Source organism: Ranitomeya variabilis, chromosome 4, assembly GCF_051348905.1.
Source record: "Ranitomeya variabilis isolate aRanVar5 chromosome 4, aRanVar5.hap1, whole genome shotgun sequence".
In the NCBI taxonomy this organism is placed as follows: domain Eukaryota; kingdom Metazoa; phylum Chordata; class Amphibia; order Anura; family Dendrobatidae; genus Ranitomeya; species Ranitomeya variabilis.
This window is the reverse complement of record NC_135235.1, coordinates 632217848-632245490: the sequence shown is the minus strand read 5'-3', so window position 1 is coordinate 632245490 and position 27643 is coordinate 632217848. Positions and strand designations below refer to the sequence as shown.

Below are 27643 nucleotides of genomic sequence, written 5' to 3'. Positions count from 1 at the left end.
CTGACTCCTCCCCTCCTGTGACCTCATCCCAGGTCCTGTGCACACAGAACAGCCATATATGTGGTGTGCGGCTCTGCAGGTGGAGGTAGGTGCTGGAGATTCCCCATTACTGGGCGCAGGGGACATTAACCCCCTCAGCGCTGCGGTCACATTCTGGGAGACAGAACATGTTCCCGTCTGTGTCGCTATATCAGGGTCTCTCTCTGTATTGGATTACATTGGGTCACTTCCCTCCTGACGGCGCTCGCTGCTCTGTTAGGGTATGTGTCCACGTTCAGGATTGCATCAGGATTTGGTCAGTATTTTACATCAGTATCTGTAAGCCAAAACCAGGAGTGGGTGATAACTGCAGAAGTGGTGCATATGTTTCTATTATACTTTTCCTCTAATTGTTCCACTCCTGGTTTTGGCTACAAATACTGATGGAAAATACTGACCAAATCCTGATGCAATCCTGAATGTGGACACATACCGTCACTGTCCAGTCTCCATTATGGCCATTGCCCGCTCCATGTTGTCACTATCAGGAGATATTAACCTCATAATGACCCCTGATATGCTTTTTAAAGGGCTTTATTCCTTAGCTTTTTCTAGGCTTTGAAGAATAATAGCGCCCCACTAGAGGTACAAACCCTGCGGGTGACAGCTCTGCATAACACCTGATACTCTGCAGCGTTGACCCTGATCGTTTTGTAACAAATTATAGCCGATTAAGGCTACTTTCACACATCCGTCGGTACGGGGCCGTCGCAAACTGTCGGCAAGACGTACCGACGGACGTTGTGCACAATTGTGCACAACGTGGGCTGCGGATGCAGTTTTACGACGCATCTGCTGCCCATTGTGAGTTCCAGGGGGGAGGGGGCGGAGTTCCGGCCGCGCATGCGCGGTTGGAAATGGCGGAGCTGACGGACAAACAAACGTTACATTGAACGTTTTTTTGTCATGACGGACCGCAAAAACACATCGCATCCGTCGCACGACGGATGCGATGTGTGTCCATCCGTCACAATCCGTCGTTAGTTAAAGTCAATGGCAAAAAAACGCATCCTGCGGGCACATTTGCAGGATCCTTTTTTTTGCCATAACGACGGATTGCGACGGAGGAAAAAAGACGGAAGTGTGAAAGTAGCCTAACCCCTTAAATACCACTGTTAATCATGCCAGCGCCAGCTAAGTGGTTAAAAGGGGGTTAAAAGACCTCGTTTGACAGGAGGACCGACTGAGATTGTAATAGTGGGTGCCAATGGTCGTCTGATTAGCCCAGGGTGTGGTGGCCTGGTAGATCCAGCTATAAGCAGAGTCAGTCAAAGTCTATGTTGAAATGACAGGTCTCAGGCACTGCAATGCATGAGATCGATGATCAAAGTAAAAAATGGGTATCGCTGTGTCTGGAACGACCTGAACTATAAAACTGTCACGTTATTTGTTTCATACAGCGAATGTCGTAAAAAAATAAATAAATAAACATGACAAAATGTTGCTTTTTCATCATACTGACACATAAAGAAGTGAATAAAAAGTAATATTTAAAAAAAAAAAAATGGTATAAATGAAAACGCCAAACCGTCCTGCAAAAACCAAGCCCTAATATGGCTCGAATTTTGCTGGCTGGTTTTAATTCATTCTGCATCTGAAAAATCTGAATGAAAAGCGATCAAAAAGGGTTATTTGCCCCAAAAATGGTACAAAAAAAATCTCCAACTTGTCTTGCAAAAAATAAGCCTTCATACAGCTCTTCACAAAACAATGAAAAATACCAGCTCTCAGAATATGACAAAAAACAATTTTTTATAAAAAGCGTTTTTACTGTGTGACCTAAAAATAAGATATAAAAGTTGCATTGCTGTAATCGCACAGACCTGAAAAATAAAGTCATCTAATCACTTGTACCACATGATGAACCGTGCAAAAATAAAAATAAGAACTATTGTACAAATAGTGCGCTTTCCTTTCTGAGCTCTGCCATGTGCCCAAACAGCAGGTTTTGGCCACATATGAGGTATCCTTACATTTCAGAGAAATTGTATTATCATTTTATCCAAAAAAAACATAATTTTCGTTTCCACATTAACATTTTTAAAAGTTCTATGAAGCACCTAGGGGTTCATCAAGCTCAACACACCCCTAGATAAATGCCTCGATGGGTCTAGATTCCAAAATGGGGTCACTTGTAGGAGTTTCTGCTGGTTTTCTTCCACATAGGCTCTGCAAATGAGACATGATGTCTGCAATCTTTTCCAGCCAAATTTACATTCCAAATACCAAATCTCGCTTCTTCCCTTCCGAGCCCTGCCGTGTGTCCAAACAGAACTTTTTAACTACATGTGGGATATCGACACGCTCAGAAGAAAGTAGGTCACAAACTTTGGGATCCACTATATCATATTACCTTTTGCAAAAGTAAAAGTGTTGGGGCTAAAGCAAAATTGTTTATGAAAAAAATGAAAATTTTCAATATGAAAACCTAATGTTATCAAAATCTGTGCAGTACCCTTGGAATCAAAATGCTTACTATACACATGGATAAAATCCTTAAAGAGTACAGTTTCCAAAATTGTGTCAGTTGTGGAGTGAATCTGCGATTTAGGCACAACTAACCCCTGACTCCTCCCCTCCTGTGACCTCATCACAGGTCCTGTGCGCACAGAGCAGCCATATATGTGGTGTGCGGCTCTGCAGGTGGAGGTAGGTGCTGGAGATTCCCCATTACTGGGCACAGGGGACATTAACCCCCTCAGTGCTGAGCCTGTGATAAATCTCTGTATGTGACTATAATGGGACTGTGTGTTATACCGGGGGCAGGACGGGGCCATGACTGGATGTAGTGATCATGTGACGCCGGTAACAGCTCCGGAGATTTCTTACATGGGATCTTTATGATGTTACATCTTCTCCCCATTCAGGTCCCTACAATATCGGATCCTCTCAGTGGAGATCTTCTATATAAGAGAATTCTCCTGAGTGACCCTACAAGGATGGATAGGGACAGGGACAAGATGGCGGAGAGGATATTACACCTCACCCTAGAGATCCTCTTCCGGCTTACTGGAGAGGTGAGAGATTCTGATGACGTCACATTCCATCATTCTTATCTATGGGAATAACAGATGGACAGAACTGGAGAGGTGAGGACTCTGGGAATGTCTGTAGTGAGGTTTATTAATGTGTCTCTCCATAACCAGGATTACACAGTAGTGAAGAAGACCTCTAGTGAGCGCTGTCAGGCCCCTGTGTCTGAGGGATGGGGAAGACCCCTGAGCCCAATCACGGGGCCTCCACCTCACCCCCTGAGACATGAGGACATCAATGACCAGAAGATCCTAGAACTCACCTACAAGATGATTGAGCTGCTGACTGGAGAGGTGACACTGCTGGGAATGCTGGGACATTATACAGTAACGCTATGGTGGGATCGGGGGGATGACGGTATCATTGTATGTGTCAGGTCCCTATAAGGTGTCAGGATGTCGCCGTCTATTTCTCCATGGAGGAGTGGGAGTATTTAGAAGGACACAAAGATCTGTATAAGGACGTCATAATGGAGGTTCCCCAGCCCCTCACATCACCAGGTAATAGACAGGACTAAATACACACGCCCTATAATTATCAGTAAATAATTCAGTCCCTGTATGTGTTTCCTACAGTTCTATCTAGTAAGATGACAACACCAGAGAGATGTCCAAGACCTCTACTTCCACAGGACTGTTCAGCCGAAGAATGCAACATTCCTCAGGATCATCAGGATGATGGAGAGAAGGTGTCATGAGATCTCCCCTATGATGTGTAGAAGGCTGCTGTGAAGGTCTTGTGTTCAGTCTTGTTTTATCCACCAGTATTATACACTGAGTGGACAATTTATTAGAGACACCTGCTCTTTCCCAACTTGAGCTGTATGGAAATTAGGTCCCTGATCCTGAAGTGCAAGATAAAATGAAGTTATTTGGCTTCTAACAAGCAGGTTTGGTGTAAATCCACATGAGAATGGGCAAATTAAGTGATTTAATAATTACCATAAACTATTATGGTGTGGTGCCATATATATAAGAAGTGATAAGAGGCAATGTGGCAGTAAAAAATTCAATCTTTATTAATGAAAAATAGTATAAAAACAAGTTTAAAAAGACGACAGAAAAATAGTCCTCCAAGTGGTGGGGAAACGAAAACAGCAGCAAGTATTGGTAAAGAGCACAGTAAGGGTTAAAGGATAAAGAGAGCACCATACATACAGCTCTGGCAAAAATTAAGAGACCACTGCAAAATTTCCAGTTTGTCTGATTTTTGTCTTTATAGGTATATTTTTGAGTAAAATGTAAATTGCTCTTTTTATTCTATAAACTACTGACTGCATGTCTCCGAAGTTCCAAGCAATACATTTTGTATTTATTTTCTGAAAATGAGAAATGGTCAAAATAACAAAAAATGGGGGGCGTGGCTTCGGACGTCTATGGAGGCAGACGTGTGAAGAGGGAGCTCCAGGGGAAAAATCCCTATACGCGACTTCTACAGCATATTTTGGAGGCCCCTTGTCACATAATCCCCCTTCATCATCCCCTGATACCATGAGGAACCCCTCCAACCAACTTTCTCCTCATCTCTGTACCCCAGAACAGCTCCAGCCGGAGTAGGCCTCTGGAGTCCATCAGGCCTAGTGAACAGGAAGGCCCTGCACGGCAGTGAAGAGGCAGACTCCTCCCCTGCCAGATCTTCACTTCAGGAGACTAAGCGCAACAAGCTTCCCACTCCAACTAACCGCAAGGTCAGTGGTCTGGAAAAATCGAGCCCCCGGCTCCAAAGCAGCGATTCTCGGAGGCCTACCCTAAAAAAGTAGTCCCCTAACAACCACTCACATTACCGTGAAATCGCGGTGAAAGAAAAAGGAAAAAAAAAAAGGGGGAATTAACTCTTTAACGCTCTTCCTATATCGCCCCCCTAGTTCATCCACCTGAGGAAAAGGAATTGAAACATCTTTTATTAAATCTCCAGGCTTCCTCAATAAAAGCCTATGGGAAGTAGTTCCGGCCGCTCCCTGTAGGAACCACTACGCCGGCTCCATCCCAAGCGCCCTACAAAACTGACAACAGAGAGCAGAGTCTGTAAAACAACGCTCTTACTCTCACTGTAAAAGGCACACTGTAATTAAACCTCCCTCTTCTGAAAGGTTAACAAAACCAGAAACGCCCCCCTCTCACAGCCCTCACAGAATATCTACTTTTGGACAAGAGTAAAACACTCTCTTAACCTTAGCCACATAAGACTTAACTGTGAGGCATAGCACTAATTGATCAACACCCATTAAAATCTGCTCTGTCAGCATCCATTAACCGCTACCATGAATAACACAAAATCTAAAGGGAGAATTAACCCTCCCACTCCAAAAAAACCACTCTACAGCCAAAAACAGGACAAATCTCTGAGTCGCAGGGACCTAGAGAAATCCAGACCTAGCTCCTTCTCCTCACCCAGGCGCAGATCTAGATCCCCCAGGAGAGACACGCCTCATTCAATGGACTATAGGTCCAACAACAAATCCTTTGATAAATTCTCTCCTACAAAAATGGACTCCTCTGCCAGCTTAAAGAGATCTAACCCAGGAGCCACGAATGAGAAATATGCAGAAGCGGAGGAGGATGTTGTTTCTAGTGACACATCCCCCAATCAATCCCCACAAAAAAGTAAAACAAAATATGACGATCCAGAACCCAACAGGGGCGCCAATTCGGCAGGCTCATACTCACACACACACGTTACAGGCCAAAGCCAACCAGACCAAGAGGATCTAATAAATAAAATAAAAAACATAATGGATGATAAAATAAACTCCCTGGTAAATACAATGAAAAATGAAATGGACTTAAATTTCCAAAAATATTGTGACAAAATCGACAAGATAGACAAACAACTGTCCAGACATGAGGAGAGGCTGAATAAACTGGAACATAGGTCGTCTATCTCTTTTGATGAGCTGGATAGGATCAACTTTGAAATGAAACACCTGCGATCTAAATTGGCAGACCTCGAAGATAGAGGCAGGCGAAATAACCTAAAAATTAGAGGCATATCAGAGGACATACCCCAAGACCAGCTGTCTTCTCACCTCAAAAATATCTTCAAAGCAGCTCTGCCAGACCTCTCAGACCTTGACCTCACGATTGACAGGGCCCACCGGCTGCCCAAACCCCCCAAAGTGTCTGCGGATCTACCTAGAGACACCATTCTAAAACTCCACTTCTTTAAAACCAAAGAGTCCATTCTCAACTATCTTAAGGAAAAAAGAACATTTCCAGAGCCCTATGGAGATTTAAAAATCTTCCCAGATTTCTCAAAGGAAACCCTAGAAGGCCGCAGAGAATTTAGACCTGTGACTTCAATCCTCAGGGAAAAAGGAATAATCTATAAATGGGGCTTCCCATTAAAATTATTAATTCCACATCGGGGAAGAATCATTCCGATCCACTCTGTCGAGGATGGCCTAAACTTCGTCAAGTCACTTAACCGTTGAACTACTTCCATCCTATCACTCAGCTGGCCTACTTTTTTCTGTTATCCAATTGTGGGGTCTCCCTCTTAATTCTAGATGGGACATCTCCCCTATTCCCGTTCACTTTCAGTAACCCCCTCTTTTCTATTTCCAGGTAGTTCTGTTGACCTACTTGTGCAGTTACTGTTTTATTCTACTGTGTTATTTTATCTTTAAGGTTTCACCCAAGAACCGTTGGCTCAAGAACCTCTCAAGAAGAAAGATCTCTGTAGTCTATAGGTTATAACCTTACTTGTTTCAACACTAATCTTTCCTTTTCAGGTTACCATTACCCCCCAGATTCTAGTGATACCTTCTTCGTCTTCATCTTCTGGGGTATAATACAATGTCATTCAAAATCCTAACATATAACATTAGAGGGCTAAATAGCCCCCAAAAGAGGCACACTCTGTGGAGAGAACTACTTAAATCCCAGGCAGACATTGCCTGCATCCAAGAGACGAAGTTCTTGGCAGGGAATCACCCCTACTTTAGTCACCGCAGTTTCCCTCATATCTTTGAGGCCTGCAACTCAAGTAAAAAAGCTGGGGTGATCACTCTGATCAGGAACTCTGTCCCCTTCGAGGCTCTTGAGGAACATGCTGATACTGGAGGCAGGTATCACATCTTAATTTGTACCATTAATGGTCAGACATGCACTCTAGCGAATTTGTATGCTCCAAACAAAAATCAGATTAGATTCCTTTCTAAAACGCTGAAAAAGATAAATGAAGTCAAGAGAGGCATCTTGATTCTCCTGGGAGACTTCAATATCACCCCAGACAGAATCCTAGATTCCTCATCAAACTCTAGACCTAATTCAGACAACTTAAATTGGTGGCTGGGCAGAAATGAACTTTATGATATCTTCAGATGCCTGAACTCCTCCTCCAAGGAGTTCTCTCACTTCTCCTCAGCCCACCATTCGGCATCCAGGATCGACTTGATCCTATCTGACATTTTTTCCCTGGACAAATTTAAAAAAGTATCCATAGGCGACAGAACGCTATCGGACCACTCCCCCGTTAGTGGTGAAATACTGATTGGCCCTTCCTTAAAAAATGTTAAATTATGGAAATGCAACTCTCATATCCTCCATGATTCCATCCATATTGCCACAATCCAGAATACTTTAACCAACTATTTCAAGGAAAATTCCGCAGAAGCAACCAACCCTCCTAATAACTGGTGCGCCCATAAAGCCGTTATCAGAGGCACTATAATGAATATTTCCGCCAAAATAAAAAGGGAAAAAAGGGAAAAAACTTTGAATTTACAAAAATCTATTCGCACACTCGAAAATACCTTAATAGGCCTCCCCTCCCCCTCACCTAAGATGCAATCCGACCTTCTTTCCCTAAGACAGGAACTTAGGTCCTTAATATTTTCTCCCTATGAAGCCGCCCTCAACTCCTCTAAATTCAAGGTCTATTCGTCCCTGAACAAACCCACCAGATACATGGCCAACAGAATTAAAAAACTAAGGACCCAAAACAAAATAAACAGAATCTCCTCCCTAACAGATGGCACTCCACTAACTCACCCCCAAGACATAGCAAATGAGTTTTCCAAATACTATTCCAAACTCTATAACTTAAATTCAGATCCTACCTCCTCTCCCCCAAAAGAACTAGACATCAGAACATACCTCGCCAACATTAATCTGCCATCCTTAACGAAAGAAGAAACTGAATCACTTTCCGCTCCCTTCTCCATCCCAGAGGTAGAGGATACCATAAACCACCTTAAACCCCACAAATCTCCTGGGCCAGATGGCTTCAATAATGCTTACTACAAAGCCTTCAGCAAAATCCTTGCCCCCCATCTAACAGAGCTGTTTAACCACGCCGCCAAAATAGGATCCTTCCCAAAAGAAATGCTGGAGGCATCTATCATTCTAATCCCCAAACAAACAGGTGACCCCACATCCCCCAATAATTACAGACCGATCTCCCTGTTGAACACAGACATTAAGATCTTTTCAAAAATTCTTGCCAACAGGCTCAGTGATATCCTACCTAACCTTGTAGCGAACGATCAAATGGGGTTTGTCAAAAATAGACAACCCGCTGACGCCACGAGAAGAATTCTGAATTCCATCAAACTTACAAACCTTACTAGATCACCAACAGTACTTATATCCCTAGACGCCGAGAAAGCCTTCGACCGCATCGACTGGCTATTCCTCAAACAGACCCTAATTAAATTTGGCTTCAACAATAACCTTGTCTCCACATTCATGACACTCTACAAGTGTCCCACGGCAAGAGTTATCAGCAACAACCATATCTCGGACGCTTTCCCCATCGGCAACGGCACGAGACAGGGCTGTCCCCTCTCCCCCCTACTCTTCAATCTGGCACTAGAACCCCTGGTGGAGCATATCAGACAAAACCCTTATATAACTGGAATACCCGCAAACAAGCGCCAGCACAAGATCAGCTTGTTTGCGGACGATATTATCCTGACTCTCACAAACCCGGTATCCTCCACACTAGAAACTCTCAATGAATTAGAGACTTTCTCGGCCCTTTCTAGATTCAAGATCAACAACTCAAAGTCCAACATCCTACCCATACACGTTAGCCAAAAAGAAATTCAACGTTTAAACACCTCTGTATCATTTAATTGGTGCAGAGAAGAAATCCCTTACTTAGGTGTCATCATCAACAAAAACCTAGAAAAAACAGTCATATCAAATATTAAAAAATTAACTGACTCAATTTTAAAAGACTGCATTTCCTTCAAAGACAGGGACCTGTCCTGGTGGGGGAGAAATTTGGCAATCAAACTATTTACGCTCCCCAAAATCCTATACATCTTTAGATGCATCCCACTCCCCATCTCCACGTCCTACCTGACGGTGATCCAAGCTCATCTGAATAACTCTGTTTTTAACAATAAAAAATCTAGAACAGATACTAGATCTCTATATAAAAAGAAAAACCATGGTGGAATGAGCCTTCCTAACATTCATGCACACTACCACTCACTTCTTCTTAAACAGAGTGCCCACTGGTTTTCAGACCAAAAAACCCCGGCTTGGTACGACTTGGAGTTGGAAATAAACGAGGGCAAGCCACTCAAATCTTTGATCTTTAAAGCCATAGCTAGCTCCCACCTAAACACCTGTAAACATCCGATATTCCAAGCAATTTCCCTTGCCTGGTCCAGAGTATCCAGATTAGAGGGCCGCAGCCAAAACAGATCCACTCTCCATAAGCTACCTCTCGCATTTATCTACTCATATTTTAACCTACCTCTGCCCCCCTTCTGGGCCGACCGAAAAATTCTAACCCTGGGGGACATTTCAGATGGTCCTAATCTTTTGAATTTTAGCTCCCTAAAGTCCAAATTCAACGCACCCTCGTCCTCCTTCCTTGAATACATTGTATTGAGGGAAAACGTTAAACTTTTTCTAGGCCTCAAACTTAGATTTTCGGAGCCATCTTTAAAAATCTTAACCAACCAAAACCACCGAATATTCTGGGGCCATAAGTTTATTTACGACTGCTTCAATAAAGACACTTCTTTTGTAAAAAATGCTTATATCCTAACCTGGGAGAAGTCCCTAAACTTATCCGCCTCCACAGACGACTGGGAAGAGGCTTTTTCAACCACATACTCCTCCACAATCTCGATGTCCCTTTTAGAATCCCATTTCAAAATTTGTTCCAGATGGTACTACACCCCAACTAGACTCTCACACATAAACCTGTCCATCTCCCCTCTCTGCTGGAGAAATTGCGGACACAGGGGTGAGTTGCTACACATTTTCTGGAACTGCCCCATTGCTACTACCTTCTGGTCAAACATCTCGATAATCGCCAAACTTCCAGGCCCTTCAGTCACCCTTTCTCCCCAACTAGCTCTCCTCTCATTGGACACCCACCTCCTAGACAGTTCTCTGGTAAAAATAATCTTACACCTATGCATGGTCGCCAAAAACTCCATAGCATACCACTGGAAAAACACGACCCTCCCCAACGAAACCATTATAATTAAATTAATGTCGCAACATAGGGACCTCGAACTCAAATTCGCTTTATCCAATAACGAGTTTAGCAAGTTCTACCAGAAATGGTATAAGTGGGACCAGTTTTTTCCTCATTGAATATCTGCTGCTACCTCAACTCACTTTCACTACCATAAGGTAACACAAGATGGCGCCTGCCTCAGACCTAATTCCTTTCTGATAGCATTTCTGCCTCGCCTGGGAGCTCTCTACTTATATAGCCTCTGCACTAATCTTGCCGTTAGAATTAACAGTCCGTCCAAGGGACATAACCCTTGCTTTTCATGAGCCAAAGTATGCCTAGCTCAAGGGCTTAACCCTTGCACTATAAAAGTTAAAATGTACCTAATCCATTTTTTCCTGTTCCTGTTTACGTTATACATTATATTTTATATAACGAACAGTTATTAGACAGTTTGTTCCAAGGGCTGCGTCCCTTGCTTCATTAAGGCTTATTGTTGCCTCTCCGCACTTTATTGTGTGATTTGTTTGTTTTACTCCACTTATTTTTCCTGTCCACCCTTACCCCTTCCCCCCCTCCCCTCTTTTTCCTCCCCTGTTCCTCATACTTGTTAAAAAACAATAAAGCCTTGGAAAACAAAATAACAAAAAATATCTTGCTTGCAGACCTCAAATAATGCAAAAAAAACTACTTCATAATCATTAAGAAACAAAAATACTAATGTTTTAACTCAAGAAGAGTTGAGAAATCAATATTTTGTGGAATAACCATGATTTTTAATCACTGCTTTCATGTGTCTTGGCATGCTTTCCACTAGTCTTTCATACTGCTTTTTGGCTGACCTTATGCCACTCCTGGTCCAAAAATTGAAGCCGTTCTTCTTTGTTTGATGGCTTGTTACTATCCATCTTCCTCTTGATTACATTCCAGAGGTTTTCAATGGGGTTCAGGTCTGGAGATTGAGCTGGCCATGACAGGGATTTGTTGTGGCGGTCCTTCATCAACACTTTAATTGACCTAGCTGTGTGGCATGGCGCATTGTCCTGCTGGAAAAACCAGTCCTCAGAGTTGGGGAACATTGCCTGAGCAGAAGGAATCAACAGATTTTCCAGGATAACCTTGTATGCGGCTTGATTCATACATAATTCGTAAAGATTAACCTGCCAAATTCCAGCCTTGCTGAAGAATCATCCATCAAATTTCGCAGTGGGTGCAAGACACTGTGGCTTGTACGTCTCTCCAGGTCTCCGCCTATCCATTAGACGACCAGGTGTTGGGAAAAGCTGAAAATTAGACTCATCAGAGAAGATTACCTTACTCCAGTCCTCTATGGTCTAATCCTTATGGTCTTTGGCAAACTTCAGCCTAGCTCTCATTTGCTTCTCATTGTTGAAAGGCTTTTATCTAGCTTTATATGACTTGAGTCTGGCCTCTCGAACCCCATTACGAAGTGTTCTTGCCGTGTACTTCGCCCCAGCTGCCATTTGCCATTCTTTTTATAGCTCACTTGATGTCATCCTGCAGTTGCTGAGTGACATTCAAATAAGATGATGGTCAGGTTGGTCAGTGGAGGAGTCATTTTCACCCTCTGCCGGTCTGTAGCTTTGTTGTCCCCAATGTCTGCTGCTTGACCTTGTTGTAATGTGCTGCCGTCTTAGACATTTTAAGGATGGAGGCAACATGACGCTCACTATGTCCCTCTGCTAGTAAAGCCAGAATTGAGCCCTTATTTTCCTCACTCAAAACTTTTCTTTTCAACACCTTTGGCATGGTTAAAAGTTATTTTTTCATTCCTATTACTTTTGGGATATTATTAGCACTTGTTTTGCCATCCAGCTTGTCCTATTGCAAGAGGATTATCAAGACCAAAGCAGTGTTTTTTATACTTTCCTTCATTAAATAAGATTTGGTTCAGGTGATCAGCTAATCAGAAGCACATAAAGTAGAATGAGGTGTACTCTGGTTGGAATTCAACTGACATTGGAATGGAATGGTTGTCAGACATGTAGAGAAGCTGATTTTTATAAAACTGTGCAGTGGTCTCTTAATTTTTGCCAGAGCTGTTGAAGGGCTGAGCCAATGTGTAATCCTTATGTTCAAAGACGGGCATAAATGGAGAGACTCATCAAGCACTGAATAGTTGCATTATTTGTTGAGTTTTGCAAATACTACATTATAAGCTTGCCCATAAAAAAAGAAAGGAACGGAGGCTCAGTGTCATGCTCGCGCCCAGACTGGTTGGCGTGGCATGCGGGGGTGTGGCCCCACTGTGTGGAAGGGGCGTAACTAAGTAGTTTCCTTGGTGTTCGCTGGAGCCACTGATGGTGAGGTCAGGCTTGTGCAGCAGGAAGCTACTCTAGGGTGGTGTCTGGCTGTGGCTGCTGATCCCACCGGGGAACAGAACATAGACAGGCAAGCTGGCACTCTGGCAGACAGGCGGGCACGGCTGGGACACAGGCATGCGGACTGGTACAACAGAGTCACTGGCAGGGAGGCGGGCACGGCTGGCTCTCTGGTTGGCAGGCAGGTACGGCTGGCTCTAGCAGGACTGGCGGACAAGGCTGGTACACTGGAAGAACCGGTAGGGACCGGTCTGCAGGCAGGTATGTAAAACAGGTAAGAACCTATTCAGACAGGAGGATTTATGAATAGGTAGAGAAAGACCGCAAGAGCGGATGCAAAGCGGAAACACAGGAGCTAGAGCAAAGAACAGAAACGCAGGAGGCGGAGCCAAGTGCAGGAGGCTGGGCCAAGCACGGAAACACCACAGGAGGGGGAGCCAAGTGCAGGAGGCGGAGCCAAGAGCAGGAGTCTGAGCCAAGTGCGGAACGCAAGAGGTGGAGCCAAGAGCGGAAACGCAGGAAGCGGAGCCAAGAGCAGGAGGCGGAGCCAAGAACAGAGACGCAGGAGGCGGAGCAGGGAAGAACTGCAAGAAGCGGAGCAAGGTAGAACCGCAAGTAGCGGAGCCACAGAGCAAAGCCAGAGTGCAGAGCTGAGAGCAGAGCAAAGTCAGAGTGCAAAGCTACAGAGCAGAGCCGAGAACAAAGCCACAGAGTGCAGAACTGAGAGCAGAGCAAAGTAAGAGTGCAGAGCAAAACCACAGAGTGCAGAGCAAGGTCACAGAATGCTGAGCAAGGAGGAAAGCAAGGTCGCAGAGAGCAGAGCCGAAAGCCGAGCAAAGCAAGACACAGAGTGCAGAGCTGAAAGCAGAGCAAAGCCACAGAGTGCAGAGCAAGGAGCAAAGGAAGGTCGCAGAGCCGAAAGCAGTGCAAAGCAAGACACAGAGCGCAGAGCAAAGCAAGACACAGAGTGTGCACAGCAGAGAAAGCAAACCAAGCCAGGGATATAAACGAACACAGGAACAGGACTAGACTAAGACAGAGTCAGGAACGGGACAAAGCACAGAAATACGGACACAAGCCAGGGTACAACGCCCCACTGGGTGCAGATATAGGCCAGGGTACGAAGCCCCACTAGTTGGCTACACAAGGACACAAGCCAGGGTAATAAGCCCCACTGGGTGGCAAACACAGGACAGAGACCAGGGTACAACGCCCCACTGGGTGGCGGACACAAGAAGCAGAGACAGGGCCTGGCACCTCAGCAGCTAAGAACTGACTGAGAGAGTAAGTTGCACAGGCCCCCACCAATGGGTGGGGAAGTCTTAAATACAGGAAGCCTCATGGCAATTGGCCAGGGACACCTTAGCAAGGTGCACACAGTCTCTATAAGAAACAGGAGTTGCCGGCAGCAGAGAGAAGTCACATCAAGGCCCAGAGAAGTAAGTGAGTTTGAGTGTAATGCAGGTAGGGGATGGAAGGCCATGCAGGGATGCCAGCAGGGTTGTTACACCCATAGAGTATAAAAAGAAAGCTACGTGCTTATCAATGATGTTATAGATGCTTCCCTCCTCACATGTACTAGAAAAATACAATCAGGATGTCCAAAGTATTACTGCAGTGAAATACCTGCTTAAGAATTATTACCAATTATACATTGTTGAAGTGCTCTTAGCTTTTATAATTATGACTATGGGAATAATAAATTAAGTGATTTGACTGGCTTAGAACAGGGCATGGTAATTGGTCATAAATTAACCAGGCCCAATATTTTTGAAAATGTTGGTTTTTTTGTTGTTTTTTTTGTTACATGCATTAGTGTCAAGGCTGTAATGAGAATGTTCTGTTCATGGAAAGCATCCAAAAGAGCACGGATCTTTTCATTTAAACAACTAGTTGAGATGGATGGTAAGAACTGTTCTGAGGAACAGGAGGTGCTCAGTCATGCAAATTGCGGCTGACTACATCGCTGGAGTCCATCTAATGTGCTCAAATGCACTTATTATCCCTCAGCACAGGTGGGATCTAACTATAGTTGAGCAAAAATGTTTGAGATGCTTTTCAACCTGCAGCTTTGTGATAACCAAAAAATGACAGCAGAAGTTAAGTTAATTTATGATCTTTTATGTTCTGAGAAATCATTTCTTACAACTTCATCTGTCTGTGACTTTTATATTTGTTTCAGTGTAAAGATCTGATCCATATTAATACTTCAGGGACATATGTGAGTAGTGACGAGTGGTGTAAAGAGGAGATTCTTACAGATAACCGCACAGGTGAGTAGTGACCACTAAATGCAGAGAAGTCACAAGTTCTAATCAGTCACTGGATTCTAGAATTATGGTTTGAACTTTTTAGGGTTTGTTACACAGTCTGTTTATGTTTTTATTTCTTAACACATTGTTACTGGAAAGTTTCAATGGGCAAAACTGACGTTTCTCAGAATGAAAACATGGGGCCAATCTCCATACATTCTGATGTATTGGTCACTGCCACATTCAGTGATTGGCTGAATATTTTTGGCCAAATGTGGAAGCACAGAGGAAGTCAATAAGGTGAGTATGCATTATTGTATACTGGACCGTATTTTTTCCAATTCTTGAGATAAAATAGTTTACTCTGGAACTTGTAAAATCCAAAATCTATAGAACCCTGAATTCAGACCACAGGAAGACTCTGAGATAACAGTGGGAAACCTAAGGAAATTAGGTTTAAAATCATTTAAAATTAGCTCTGGAGACAGATTCTCGGCGAAATCTACAGTATGTTAGGCCCACAGATCATAATAGCTCTTTACATATTAAGAAAAATGTGGATTTCACTGGAATAAGATATTGGATCGCAGATATTAAGGTATCATATAATTTTATTCAGCTTCCTATGACCTGCATGCCCGTGTAGATGACTTAGTAGAGTTGAGCCTACTTATAGGTTTCCATTAATAATCTGTTGCCAACTTGATGCGACATACTGTATGTATGTGGTATTCCTTGTCGTTTGTAGTCGTGGTCTATTTTGAATTTACAATATTAAAAGTTATATGTTAATTTTATTCCTCACATTTTTGCTGACTATATTTATCAATCAGTGTGTTGTTTATATTGACAGCTTTCTTGTTTTTAAAAGTTGATTATCTGTAGATTTGCTTGATAACTGCAATGTATAAAGCGATAAAAACTATTGCAGGTTCAAAGGTTAAGTGGACTAAAAAATAAGGTAAAAAGATAAAACATTTTTAAAAATATAAAAATTGTTATAAACCCCTACCTCATCAGTCTCCTTCCCTTCACTGACCTGGAGAATCAATGTAGTACGTATGGGAATAGTTGTTGTCCTGTCCCTTTTCGGGCACCAAATTTACTGTGGGCACAACAGGCCCACCAGAGTTGATGTGCAAGGCCAGATTAGAGGTATTGTGATGAACAAGCTCAGGGAATCATTACAACACACAAAAATCCAGCACCTGCAGCAGGTTTTTTGTTTTTATGTGGCCTTTACTGATGTGAAATTTGACTTGTGAAAAGGGAGTTTGTGACAGTCACACTTTCAATTAAAAAAAATTAAAAAAATAGTTTATTTACTCTTTAAGTCTATAAACAAAGCTGAAGGGTACAATACTAAGAAAAATTAACCAGTTGTGGAAAAACTAAAGAATTTGCAAAAACCCAGTCCAAAACATTTTAAGAGCTATCAACAAATATACACTGCTCAAAAAAATAAAGGGAACGCTTAAACAACAGAATATAACTCCAAGTAAAACAAACTTCTGTGAAATCAAACTGTCCACTTAGGAAGCAACACTGTTTGACAATCAATTTCACATGCTGCTGTGCAAATGGAATAGACAACAGATGGAAATTATTGGCAATTATCAAGACACACTCAGTAAAGGAGTGGTTCTGCAGGTGCGGACCACAGACCACATCTCAGTACCAATGCTTTCTGGCTGATGTTTTGGTCACTTTTGAATGCTGGATGTGCTTTCACACTCGGACTCTACAACCAACACAAAAGTGGCACAGGTAGTGCAGCTCATCCAGGATGGCACATCAATGTGAGCAGTGACAAGAAGGTTTGCTGTGTCTGTCAGTGTAGTGTCCAGAGGCTGGAGGTGCTACCAGGTGACATGCCAGTACACCAGGAGACGTGGAGGGGGCCGTAGGAGGGCAACAACCCAGCAGCAGGATCGCTACTTCAGCCTTTGTTAAAGGAGGAACAGGAGGAGCACTGCCAGAGCACTACAAAATGACCTCCAGCAGGCCACAAATGTGCCTGTGTCCACACAAACGGTTAGAAACCGACTCCATGAGGATGGTCTGAGTGCCTGACGTCCACAGATGGGGGCACAGCACAACACCGTGCAGGAAGCCTGGCATTTGCCACAGAACACCAGGATTGGTAAATTCACCAGTGGCGCCCTGTGCTCTTCACAGATGAAAGCAGGTTCACACTGAACACATAAGACAGATGTGACGGAGTCTGGAGATGCCGTGGAGAGCGATCTGCCTGCAACATCCTTCAGCATGACCGGTTTAGCAGTGGGTCAGTAATGGTATGGGGTGGCATTTCTTTGGAGGGCCACACAGCCCTCCATGTGCTCGCCAGAGGTAGCCTGACTGCCATTAGGTACCGAGATGAGATCCTCTGACCCCTTGTAAGACCATATGCTGGTGCGGTTAGCCCATTGTTCCTCTTAATGCAGGACAATGCCAGACCTCATGTGGCTGGAGTGTGTCAGCCGTTCCTGCAAGATGAAGGCATTGAAGCTATGGACTGGCCTACCCATTCCCCAGACCGGAATCCGATTGAACACATCTGGGACATCATGTCTCACACCATCCACCGTCACATTGGACCACAGACTGCCCCGGAGTTGGCGGATGCTTTAGTCCAGGTCTGGGAGGAGATCCCTCAGGAGACTATCCGCCGCCTCATGAGGAGCATGCCCAGCCGTTGTAGGGTGATCATACAGGCATGTAGAGGCTACACACACTACTGAGCATCATTTCCTTGTCTTGAGGCATTTTCACTGAAGTTGGATGAGCCTGTAACTTCATTTTCCACTTTGATTTTGAGCATCATTCCAACTCCAGACCTCCGTGGGATATTAGTTGTGATTTACATTGATCATTTTTATGTTTTATTGTTCTCAACACATTCCACTATGTGATGAATAAAGATTTACAACTGAAATATTTCATTCAGTGATATCTTGGATGTGGGCTTTTAGTGCTCCCTTTATTTTTTTGAGCAATGTAATTCAACATTAAAGGAAATGTCAGGGCAATTGGGAGGCTAGAAGAAAAAGTGATCATCAGCATGATTTTGGCAAGAGATGAGAAATAATAACTGAGATGGCAGAAAAAATATCTATGTTTCAAGGCAATTATAATACCACCAAAAATGGAATTGAGGAAGAAGAATACTCAAGTGAAGAGACAAAGCAGCATCACAAGAAAATGGAGGATTGCACTCAGAGTAAAAACTTGAGAGTTCTGGGTTTCCCAAAGAAAATAGAAGGACTTCAGTAATAAGTGGCTCAAACAAAACCTGGCTGAGAATAAGTTCTCCCCAGCATTTAGGACTGAAAAAGAAATTTGTGTACCTTTAGGCCTTCTTAAATCAGAGGCCAATACTAATAAAGTTGTTGGCATTTGAAGACTAAATTTACAGATCATTAGTACAACATGATCAAAAGATTGAGTTGGGTCAAACACTGAAGTCAGGCAGATGGACAACTAAGCAGGGGAAGAGGTACGATGAAGGTCAGAATCAAGCTGTATTACAAGGTCTTCTGTTGCTGCCATTGTCCTAATCTATTGAAAATGTAGTATAGCTATTTTAATTCAGAAGTATTATGAGATATATAATAACATATTAGAATGAATATACTTCCATGGCACTGTTGGTGTATAATAATAATGGTTTCATTTTTGCCAGATGACTGTACCAGGAGCTCAGAGGGACATATGAGATTTTCAGATGATTATGTTATCCCACCAGATACACATGGAAAGAATGCCACAATTCCAGATACACCTCCAGCTAATCATAGTAAAGATCTATCATCTGATCCTTTTCATCAGGTTCTATCTAATGATTCATCACAGATTGTTACGCAAAATAAAAATCACAGAAGGAATGGTGAATATCAAGGAGATCACACAAGAAAGAAGCCATATTCATGTTTAGAATGTGGTAAATGTTTTAATCAGAGATCAAATCTTGTTACTCATCAGAGAATTCACACAGGGGAGAAGCCATATTCCTGTTTAGAATGTGGGAAATGTTTTAATCACAAATCATATCTTGTTATACATCAGAGAACTCATACAGGGGAGAAGCCATTTTCATGTTCAGAATGTGGGAAATGCTGTTCTCAAAAATCTGATCTTGCTAGACATCAAAGAACACACTCAGGGAAGAAGCTGTTTTCATGTTTTGAATGTGGGAAATGTTTTATTCGAATGACAGATCTTGTTAGACATCATAGAACTCACACAGGAGAGAAGCCATTTTCATGTTCAGAATGTGTGAAATGCTTTAATCAGAAATCAAATCTTGTTACACATCTGAGAATTCACACAGGAATGAAGCCATTTTCATGTTTAGAGTGTGAGAAATGTTTCAATGAGAAAGCAAATCTTGTTCGACATCAGAAAACTCACACAGGGAATAAGTCATTTTCATGTTCAGAATGTGGGAAATGTTTTTCTAACAAATCTGATCTTAATGAACATCAGATAAGTCACACAGGGGAAAAGCGATTTTCATGTTTAGAATGTGGGAAAGGTTTTACAAAGAAACCAAATCTTTTAAGACATGAGAAAATCCACACAGTAGAGTAGCAATTTTTATGTTTAGGATGTGGGAAATGTTTAAAGCATAACTCAGTTCTTGTTGATCATCCAAATAAGGGTTTATAATGGATTTAAAAAATATTTTCATTCTCCTTTGTAATGTTTATGCTGGTACTCCATTTATCGACTGTGAAATTTCCAGCATAATCTCTAATATTTGGCACATTGTGCTGCAGGGTGATCTTCTATCTGGTAATCATCTTTTCATAAAAAAGGTAATTATTTTAGGTTTAATACTAGTTTACTAGAGGAATATATGGGTGACTCTAGGAACATTTGTAATTAGTCAATAATATGATCTTGTGCAACCAATAAACGAAAACCAGAACTCTCAATTTTTGTAGTTTTCAAATGGGTAAAGTACTTCAGATCTAAATTCTGTACTGTAGAGGCAATAGCATATACACTAAATAAGAAGAAATATTAGGACACCTCCTAGCAATCTTCTTTCAAGTTAATCCTAAAGATGTTCAATATGGTTGAGGTCAAGGAAGACCAACTAAATTATTCCACACCAGACTCTGTCAACCATGACTTTATGGTCCATGCTATAGGCACTGTGGGACAGTCCTGCCGAAACATAAAAAGACCATCCCACAAAGCTGTAAGGTGGAAAAGCATATGTAATATGTCTACTTTCCTGATCTACTTGCCTCACAGTAGTAATGCCCCCTATTATATAAAATAAACTCTGGAGGCAGATTCTCAGGGAGATCTATGTCCAGCCCATAGATTTTAACCGCTCATTTACATATTAAGAAAAACATGGATTTATCTGGAATAAGACCTTCAATCACATATACCAAGGTATAATTTTATTCAGCTTCCTTTGACCTACATTCCCATATAGACGGCTTAGGAGGGTTGAGCCTTCTGACAGATTCTCTAATGTTAAAAGAGATTTTAGCAGTGTAGGTAGTGCAGTTGAATTAGCAGATCTTTGCTAACATTTACTCGCTATGTGTGTCAGCACATAGCTGATTCAGTCTGTAACCTTCCCAAAGCTGCATACGGTCTTTTAACTGATTTCGCTATGATTAGTTTTCATTTTTGTACTTTCGTTCTCTCCTCTCCTTCTTCCACAATTTTTTCTGTTGACGCAATCTTATAGGGGTATGCTTTTGCATAATGCGTATTAGTTTTGATTGACATTCTTTTTACTACATGTACTGGAAAACTGAAAAAAAATTCTAAAATAGTGAAATTACCAAAACAAGTGTATTTAGGCCATTGTTTTTTATTTTATTTTGTTTTTACTGTGTTCATGACTTTCTAGATCAGTATAATTACAGTGATGCCAAATATGCATCGTTCATTTTTTTTTATCAACGTGGTGAAAATCAAATGTTAAATTTTTAAAATAAAATTTAGCTTGTTTTTCTATTTCCTGACACTGTAACTCTTTATTTTTATGGCAGTGGTCTTGTATTAGGGTTTGTCTTTTGCATAGCAAGCTCATGTTTTTATTGATATCATTTGATATTTGGCATATAGAAAGAGACGCTGTAGTTTAGAGAGATGTCCCGGCTATCTCTTTGAATGGAGACTGCACGGGTCAGTTGGGAAAGCTGAGCCGTCTGTGCGAGCTGCAGAGAAATGTGTGGAAGCTGCAGCCCGGTCAATGTGGACTATGTACAGAATTGAACACTTCTGTTTGGCACTGGAACCTCAGGCTGAAGGTGATACAGAGAACTAGTGGGATCGTGCCTCTTCTATGGATGAAGCTTGCTTTGGGAGAAAGGACTGTAATCTGGTTGGGTGAGCCCGCACTGAGATATATATTCCTTGCTAAATTAACTGTTTATTTGCTGTGCTACCTTTGTGCCCAGAAGAGGCTGTTTTTTGGGTTTTGAACCCTTTGGAATTTTATGAAAGCAATGAAACTGCACCTGTTTAGACCAAACCGCATTACCTGTGTGAATGCGACCTAATGACTACCTGAGAGAGTGAATCCCTACAGGCAGTTCTGATAAACAAGGCCCTAATAATCATCATCCTGAACAAACGAAAAGAGAAATGAGAATCTATTTTTGGTGTCTTAATAGCATCTTTATCTTCCCAGATCCTTTCACTCCCTGGTTTTGGGGATCCCTTCATGTTTGTCTGCTGCCCCATCTTCAGATTAGAATAATTCTTAGCTTTATGTTCTGGCTGTGGAATCCTTATACACTGCTCAAAAAATAAAGGGAACACTAAAATACCACATCCTAGATTCATTACATAGTGGAAAGTATTGAGAACAATAATACATAAAAATGATCAATGTAAATCATAATTAATATCCCATGGAGGTCTGGATTTGGAATGATACTCAAAATGAAAGTGCAAAATCAAATTACAGGTATATCCAACTTCAGTGGAAATGCCTCAAGACAAAGAAATGTTGCTCAGTAGTGTGTGTGGCTTCCACGTGCCTGTATGACCTCCCTACGAAGCCTGGGCATGATCCTGATGAGGCGGCAGATGTTCTCCTGAGCATTACTGACCCATTGCCAAACTGATCATGTTGGAGGATGTTGCAGGCAGCAGAACGTTCTTGTCACGGGTTTACCTTATTCCATCCGAAGGAGCACTATAAAGTAACTTAAGCCATTAAATGAAGATTGAAGAGATGAGCTTTGGCCTGAACACCATCCATAGATATTCCCACTCCACAATATCAAAGGCATTAGTGGCATCTAAGAAAAGGATACACCTATATCTTTGGTCCTCCTGAGATACTTGTGTATTTAGGAATAACCTGCACAGGTTAATTGCTGTTAAACTTAGACGGCATAAAGCCAGCCCAATCAGAATGTATTACAGAGGTTATGACATTATTTAGTCTTGTTGCAAGTATTTTTTGCCAAGATCTTGACATCTGATGTCAGCAATGAGATATGCCTATATGAATTCAGTAATTCTTTACCCTCTTAAAGTAGAACCACAATCACCACTTCATATAAAGATCTTGGGGGACCCCCCAGACTGAAATGCCTTATTAATAATTTCAAAATATTGCTGTAGTAGTTCCCCTCAAACAGTTAGTAGTTTTCTATTGGAAGGCCATCTGATCCAGGGGTCTTATCATTAGGGATTGATCCCAATGCTTGTTGAATTTCTTCCAGTAAAATCGGCAAATCTTGATAATCCCTATCTTTAGCCTAGAGGCCAATCCCTACCAAATATTCCGAGAGATCTTCCTGAGTATAATTAACTCTGGAGAAGTATAGCCTAGAAAAAAATATGTGCAGAATCTGTAATATTTGGGGAAATTGTAGTTTCTTCTTCCTCATAATTCTGTTACATCAGAAACATACGCTTATTATCATCTTGTTACAAAGAATGCGAGTAGATCTTTGACAATGGTAACTTTTCCCTCCATATATCCATTGGGCACAATTCTCTAATAAGCCGGCTAAAGGGAAACAAAGTGTCAGGACCCCCAGGGAACCTATCCTTACCAGGTTTATAAGTATTATTACTAATAAACATATGTCTGGCTATTTAGCGACTTTACCCAGAATTATTTTGATGGTAATGTAAGAATACAGCAGAGGATTATAAATGACTAAAATAATACGTTCAAGTGAGATAACGTACAACACGCTCAAACAAACCTCCCCTCATCGTCTTTTTTTAAAATTACGGTACATAGTTTTTATTAAAGCATATGACACGCAAGTAACACAGTCTGGTACATTTTCCAGACAACTACAATGACTACAAAACCGATGAATACATTTTCATTTTATGTAAACAACACTCTTACCCCATAACCAACCCTCCCTCCACCCACCCAATCCCCTACCCTTTGTCCAATAAAACCATCTGAAAACATCACCTCTTGAAAAAGTTATACTCCAGCCCCTCCAGCAGCAACTAAACGCCACCCATTCTATTCTGCAATAACTCAGCAGACGCCACGCCTGGGTAATCAATCCATCCGCCCCACATATTTTCAAATTTTGTATTCTAACCTCTCTTGATGTATATATTCCTTTCCATAAGGACAATAACATTTATTTTGTTAACAAATTCCTTTTTACCTGGTGGTCGTTCATCCAACCAATGCATCGCAATAAGCTTCCTCGCAGCATACAACAATCTTGCAATAGCCAACCTTCCACATTCATCCGTAGCAATATCATCCATACAGCCCAGGAGACATATCAGCTGGTTACACACCACATTTACCCCATCACCTCTTGAATCAAATTAAGCACCTTCACCCAAAAGGGCTGGAGGCGAGTACACGACCACATCATGTGCAGCAAATCAGCACCTTCCTCATCGCACCTTGGGCATTTTGAGTCACCTCTCAGTCCTGCCTTCATCATCCATACCGGGGTCCTGTACACCCTATAAACCAGGTATAGCTGCAACACCCTCTTACCCTCTTAGGCCATGTTCACACTTTGCAGCGTCCCTCTGCGGGTTCTCCCGCAGCGTAATTGATAAATCTGCAGGGCAAAACCGCTGCGGTTATCCCTGCAGATTTATCGCGGTTTGTTTCGCGATTTCCGCTGCGGGAATACTCCTATACTATTGATGCTGCATATGCAGCAATATGCAGCATCAATAGTAATGTTAAAAATAATAAAAATTGGTTATACTCACCCTCCGATGTCCGGATCTCCTCGGCGCTGCACGCGGCGCTCCGGTTCCAAAGATGCTGTGCCGAGAAGGACCTTCGTGACGTCACGGTCATGTGACCCGGGCGTCATCACGGTCATGTGACCCGGGCGTCATCACGGTCATGTGACCGCGACGTCACCGCAGGTCCTGTTCGCACAGCAACTCTGACCGGCCGGCCGCGTGCAGCGCTGAGAGGTGAGTATAACATGATTTTTTATTTTTATTCTTTTTTTTACCCCAAATATGGTTCCCAGGGCCTGGAGGAGAGTCTCCTCTCCTCCACCCCGGGTACCACCCGCACATTAACCGCTTACTTTCCGCAACGTGGGCACAGCCCCATGCGGGAAGTAAGCGGTTCAATGCACTCCTATGGGTGCAGAATCGCAGTGATTCTGCACAAAGAAGTGACATGCTGCGGGTTTTAAACCGCTGCGTTTCTGTGCGGTTTTTCCCGCAGCATGTGCACAGCGGTTTGCGGTTTCCATAGGGTTTACATGTAAATGGAAACGCTATGGAAACTGCTGCGGACCCGCAGCATCAAAATCGCCGCGGTTCCGCGGTAAAAACCGCAAAGTGTGAACATGGCCTTAGCCTCACTCAAGGAAGCCCTGTGGATGTCTTGTAGTATGGACTCCCGCTGGGACTCCGACAAGGGACCCACATCTGCCACCCATTTTTCCCTTATCCTTAATGGGCGTTTCAGGTATCCATCAGACCCCTATACATCAAAGTAATAAACCCCTTCGTACTCCTCCGAAGGGGCCCTATAAGATTCAACATGCTATCGGACTGCAGAATCACGCGCGACACCTCATTTTGACTATTTAGGGCGTGTCTCAACTGCAGATACTGAAAGAACATCTGACTTAAAGGAAACTCATTCCTAAGTGTTTCAAATGTTTTAATAACATCCCCATCAAACAACTGAGACACGAACCTAATGCCAATGCGCCTCCACTGACCGAACCCCTGCAATCTCATAAGCTCTGCCAACCTAGGACCAAACCAAATTGGCGCATATCTTGTAAATTCCATTACTCCCCTCCACTGCATAATTTTCTGCCAGACTTTCCCCATCATAACTGTTTTTGGGAATTTTTTGGGATCTGCCCACTTCCAGACTAGCTAACAATGGGCCCTTCCCCACCACGTATTCAATGATTATCCCCACTGAAGAACTTTGTTCTGGTTCTCCCCAACCTACCATATGTTGGCATTGGGATGCTATATAATCCATGGATTAGGGACCGCCAATCCACCCTCATCCTTTGCACTTTGCAGATGTTCTGATGCGTGCCCGTCCACCCTTCCAAATTTAATCCCTAAATAAAGTATTGATCCTATAAAATTTACTCTGAGGCAACCACACTGGAGCATTATGCAATATATAGAGGAGCTGAGGCATAAGTATCATTTTGATCAGATTGACTCTACCTGTGACCAACAGAAATAGCTTCTTCCAGGCCCCAATCTTCTGCTGAAACTTCCCAAGCAAAGGAGTCAGGTTGAGCCGCACATAGTCTTCTATTTTGTCCGAAACCACAACGCCCAGATATTTATACTCATGTGCCACCCTTAAGGGGATCCCAGGGTCAAGTGTAAGAGGAGCCGCCTTGTCCATGGGCAACAACACAGACTTATCCCAGTAAATAGATAATCTGGAAAGAGCCCTAAATTTAGTAATGCTCTTCGTAACGGCCCCCGCAGACTCTTGTGCATTGTCCAAAAACAATAACACGTCATCTGCATACATGGCTATCTTTTCTTCATAGTTTCCGTATCTAAATTACTTTATGTCCCTATCCCTCCATATTGCCGCCACCAAGGGCTCAACAGCAATTGCAAACAGCAGGGGAGATAAAGGACACCCCTGCCGCGTTCATCTATACAAAGGGAAACCCCCTGACAAAAGCCCATTTACCCGTATCTTATCTCTCGGAGACGCATACATCAGCTGCACCCATCTTATAAATCTCTTGCCGAAACCCATAGCCTACAAATACCGCCACTCCACACTATGAAACGCATTAGCAGCATCTAAAGACACCACAACCCTTCCATATTATCCTCCTTTACCTGCATATTAAGAAACAATCGTCTAAGGTTACATGCGGTAGAACTATTGGGCATAAATCCAGATTGGTCCTGATGTATTAGTATCGTTATCACCTTGTTAAGACAATTAGCCAATATCTTGGCCAGTATTTTGTATCTGTCGTTAATAACGAGATTGGGCGATAAGAAGACGGATCTTTACCCTGTTTTGGCAACTACTGATGAGTTTTTCCACTTCTCCCATCCTTTCCTTAGTCACATGCATTGAATGTTGCAGTTTGGACATATCCGCCTGCAGGACCCCATTGGTGATAGTAGTATGACTGTGAAGGACCACCTTAAACACATCCTTCAAAGTGGGCTCAGGGATCTGAAGTCCACTGATGCATATTGCAGTGTTTTTCATGGTTCCCGTGCGCTCATCCTCCTCCAGCACACCCGTTCGGCTCCTGCCATCACTGTCTTCTCCCTCTTCCTCCTCCAGCTCATCCATATCCCCATGCCTCACCAGCTTGTTTTGCGTCTTGCCTGTCACCGCCGGGCTCCAGGTCTCCTTCGTCTACCGGGAGAAACATCGCAGCCTGGCTGCTGCGTCTACTCCCCTGGGATCCTCCCCCACCGCATTTCCTCCTGGCTGGCGCCATCTTGTGTCCTCTCCGTCTCCCCTGCCACCTTTCTGGAGCTCCTTTTACCGGTCATTGCCCCGCAGGCACGCAACTATCCAGGCACCGCACCAGTCTCGGGTTCCCCCAATAATTCCAGGTACCTGGCCCCGATTTCAAAGGCTACAATCCTTTATATGGCTGATATTGAGGGGGAGCTCCTGCCACAGATGACCGCTCACATCACGTTCAGGCCACCCCCCCATGGTCTTTAAATTTGTCAATGTATTTAAAGGGAATATTTTTATGTACTAAAAGACAAACTCTTCTTGAATAGCTTGAGTATACACAATGCAAGCTATGTCCAATCCAAGATCTGTGCAGCATAGTAATGTATTCATTGGTCATATGTGGCCTATGATCACGGGATTTGCTGTATACTCAAATATGTTGAATCTCAGATTCCTTTAGGGTGGGTTTTAGGACAACAAAACACCAGGTCTCCTACTGGATGTTACAAACTATATTAAGAGCTCTGCTCACACGTGTCCACTCAGTCCAAGAGTGTAACAACGCCCACCCAAAAGTTACATTTCTGGTTTTTCAGAACAATCGAGTTAAAACTAGTAAGTCACTATAAAAAGTGAAGTTGAAAACTTTGTGAAAACCAAAA

At 42.8% G+C, this 27643-nt stretch overlaps 2 protein-coding genes across 3 annotated transcripts in view; both read left to right on the top strand.

The window, feature by feature from the left end:
- Positions 1–27643, top strand: part of LOC143767327 (uncharacterized) — a 760398-nt gene that overhangs the window by 500630 nt on the left and 232125 nt on the right. The gene's annotated exons all lie outside the window — the stretch shown is intronic.
- LOC143767280 (oocyte zinc finger protein XlCOF7.1-like) lies at positions 37–21078 on the top strand. 2 transcript variants are annotated; one of them, XM_077255489.1, is made up of 7 exons: positions 37–85; positions 2907–3056; positions 3186–3365; positions 3449–3572; positions 3648–3760; positions 15022–15112; positions 18777–21025. In XM_077255489.1, exons 1-7 carry the CDS (start codon positions 59–61, stop codon positions 19682–19684), a joined length of 1593 nt encoding a protein of 530 aa, XP_077111604.1. In that variant the 5' UTR covers positions 37–58; the 3' UTR covers positions 19685–21025. The 2 variants fall into 2 exon arrangements, with proteins under 2 accessions (XP_077111604.1, XP_077111605.1); XM_077255490.1 differs by lacking the exon at positions 37–85 and adding an exon at positions 2661–2688 and having other exon boundaries at positions 18777–21078.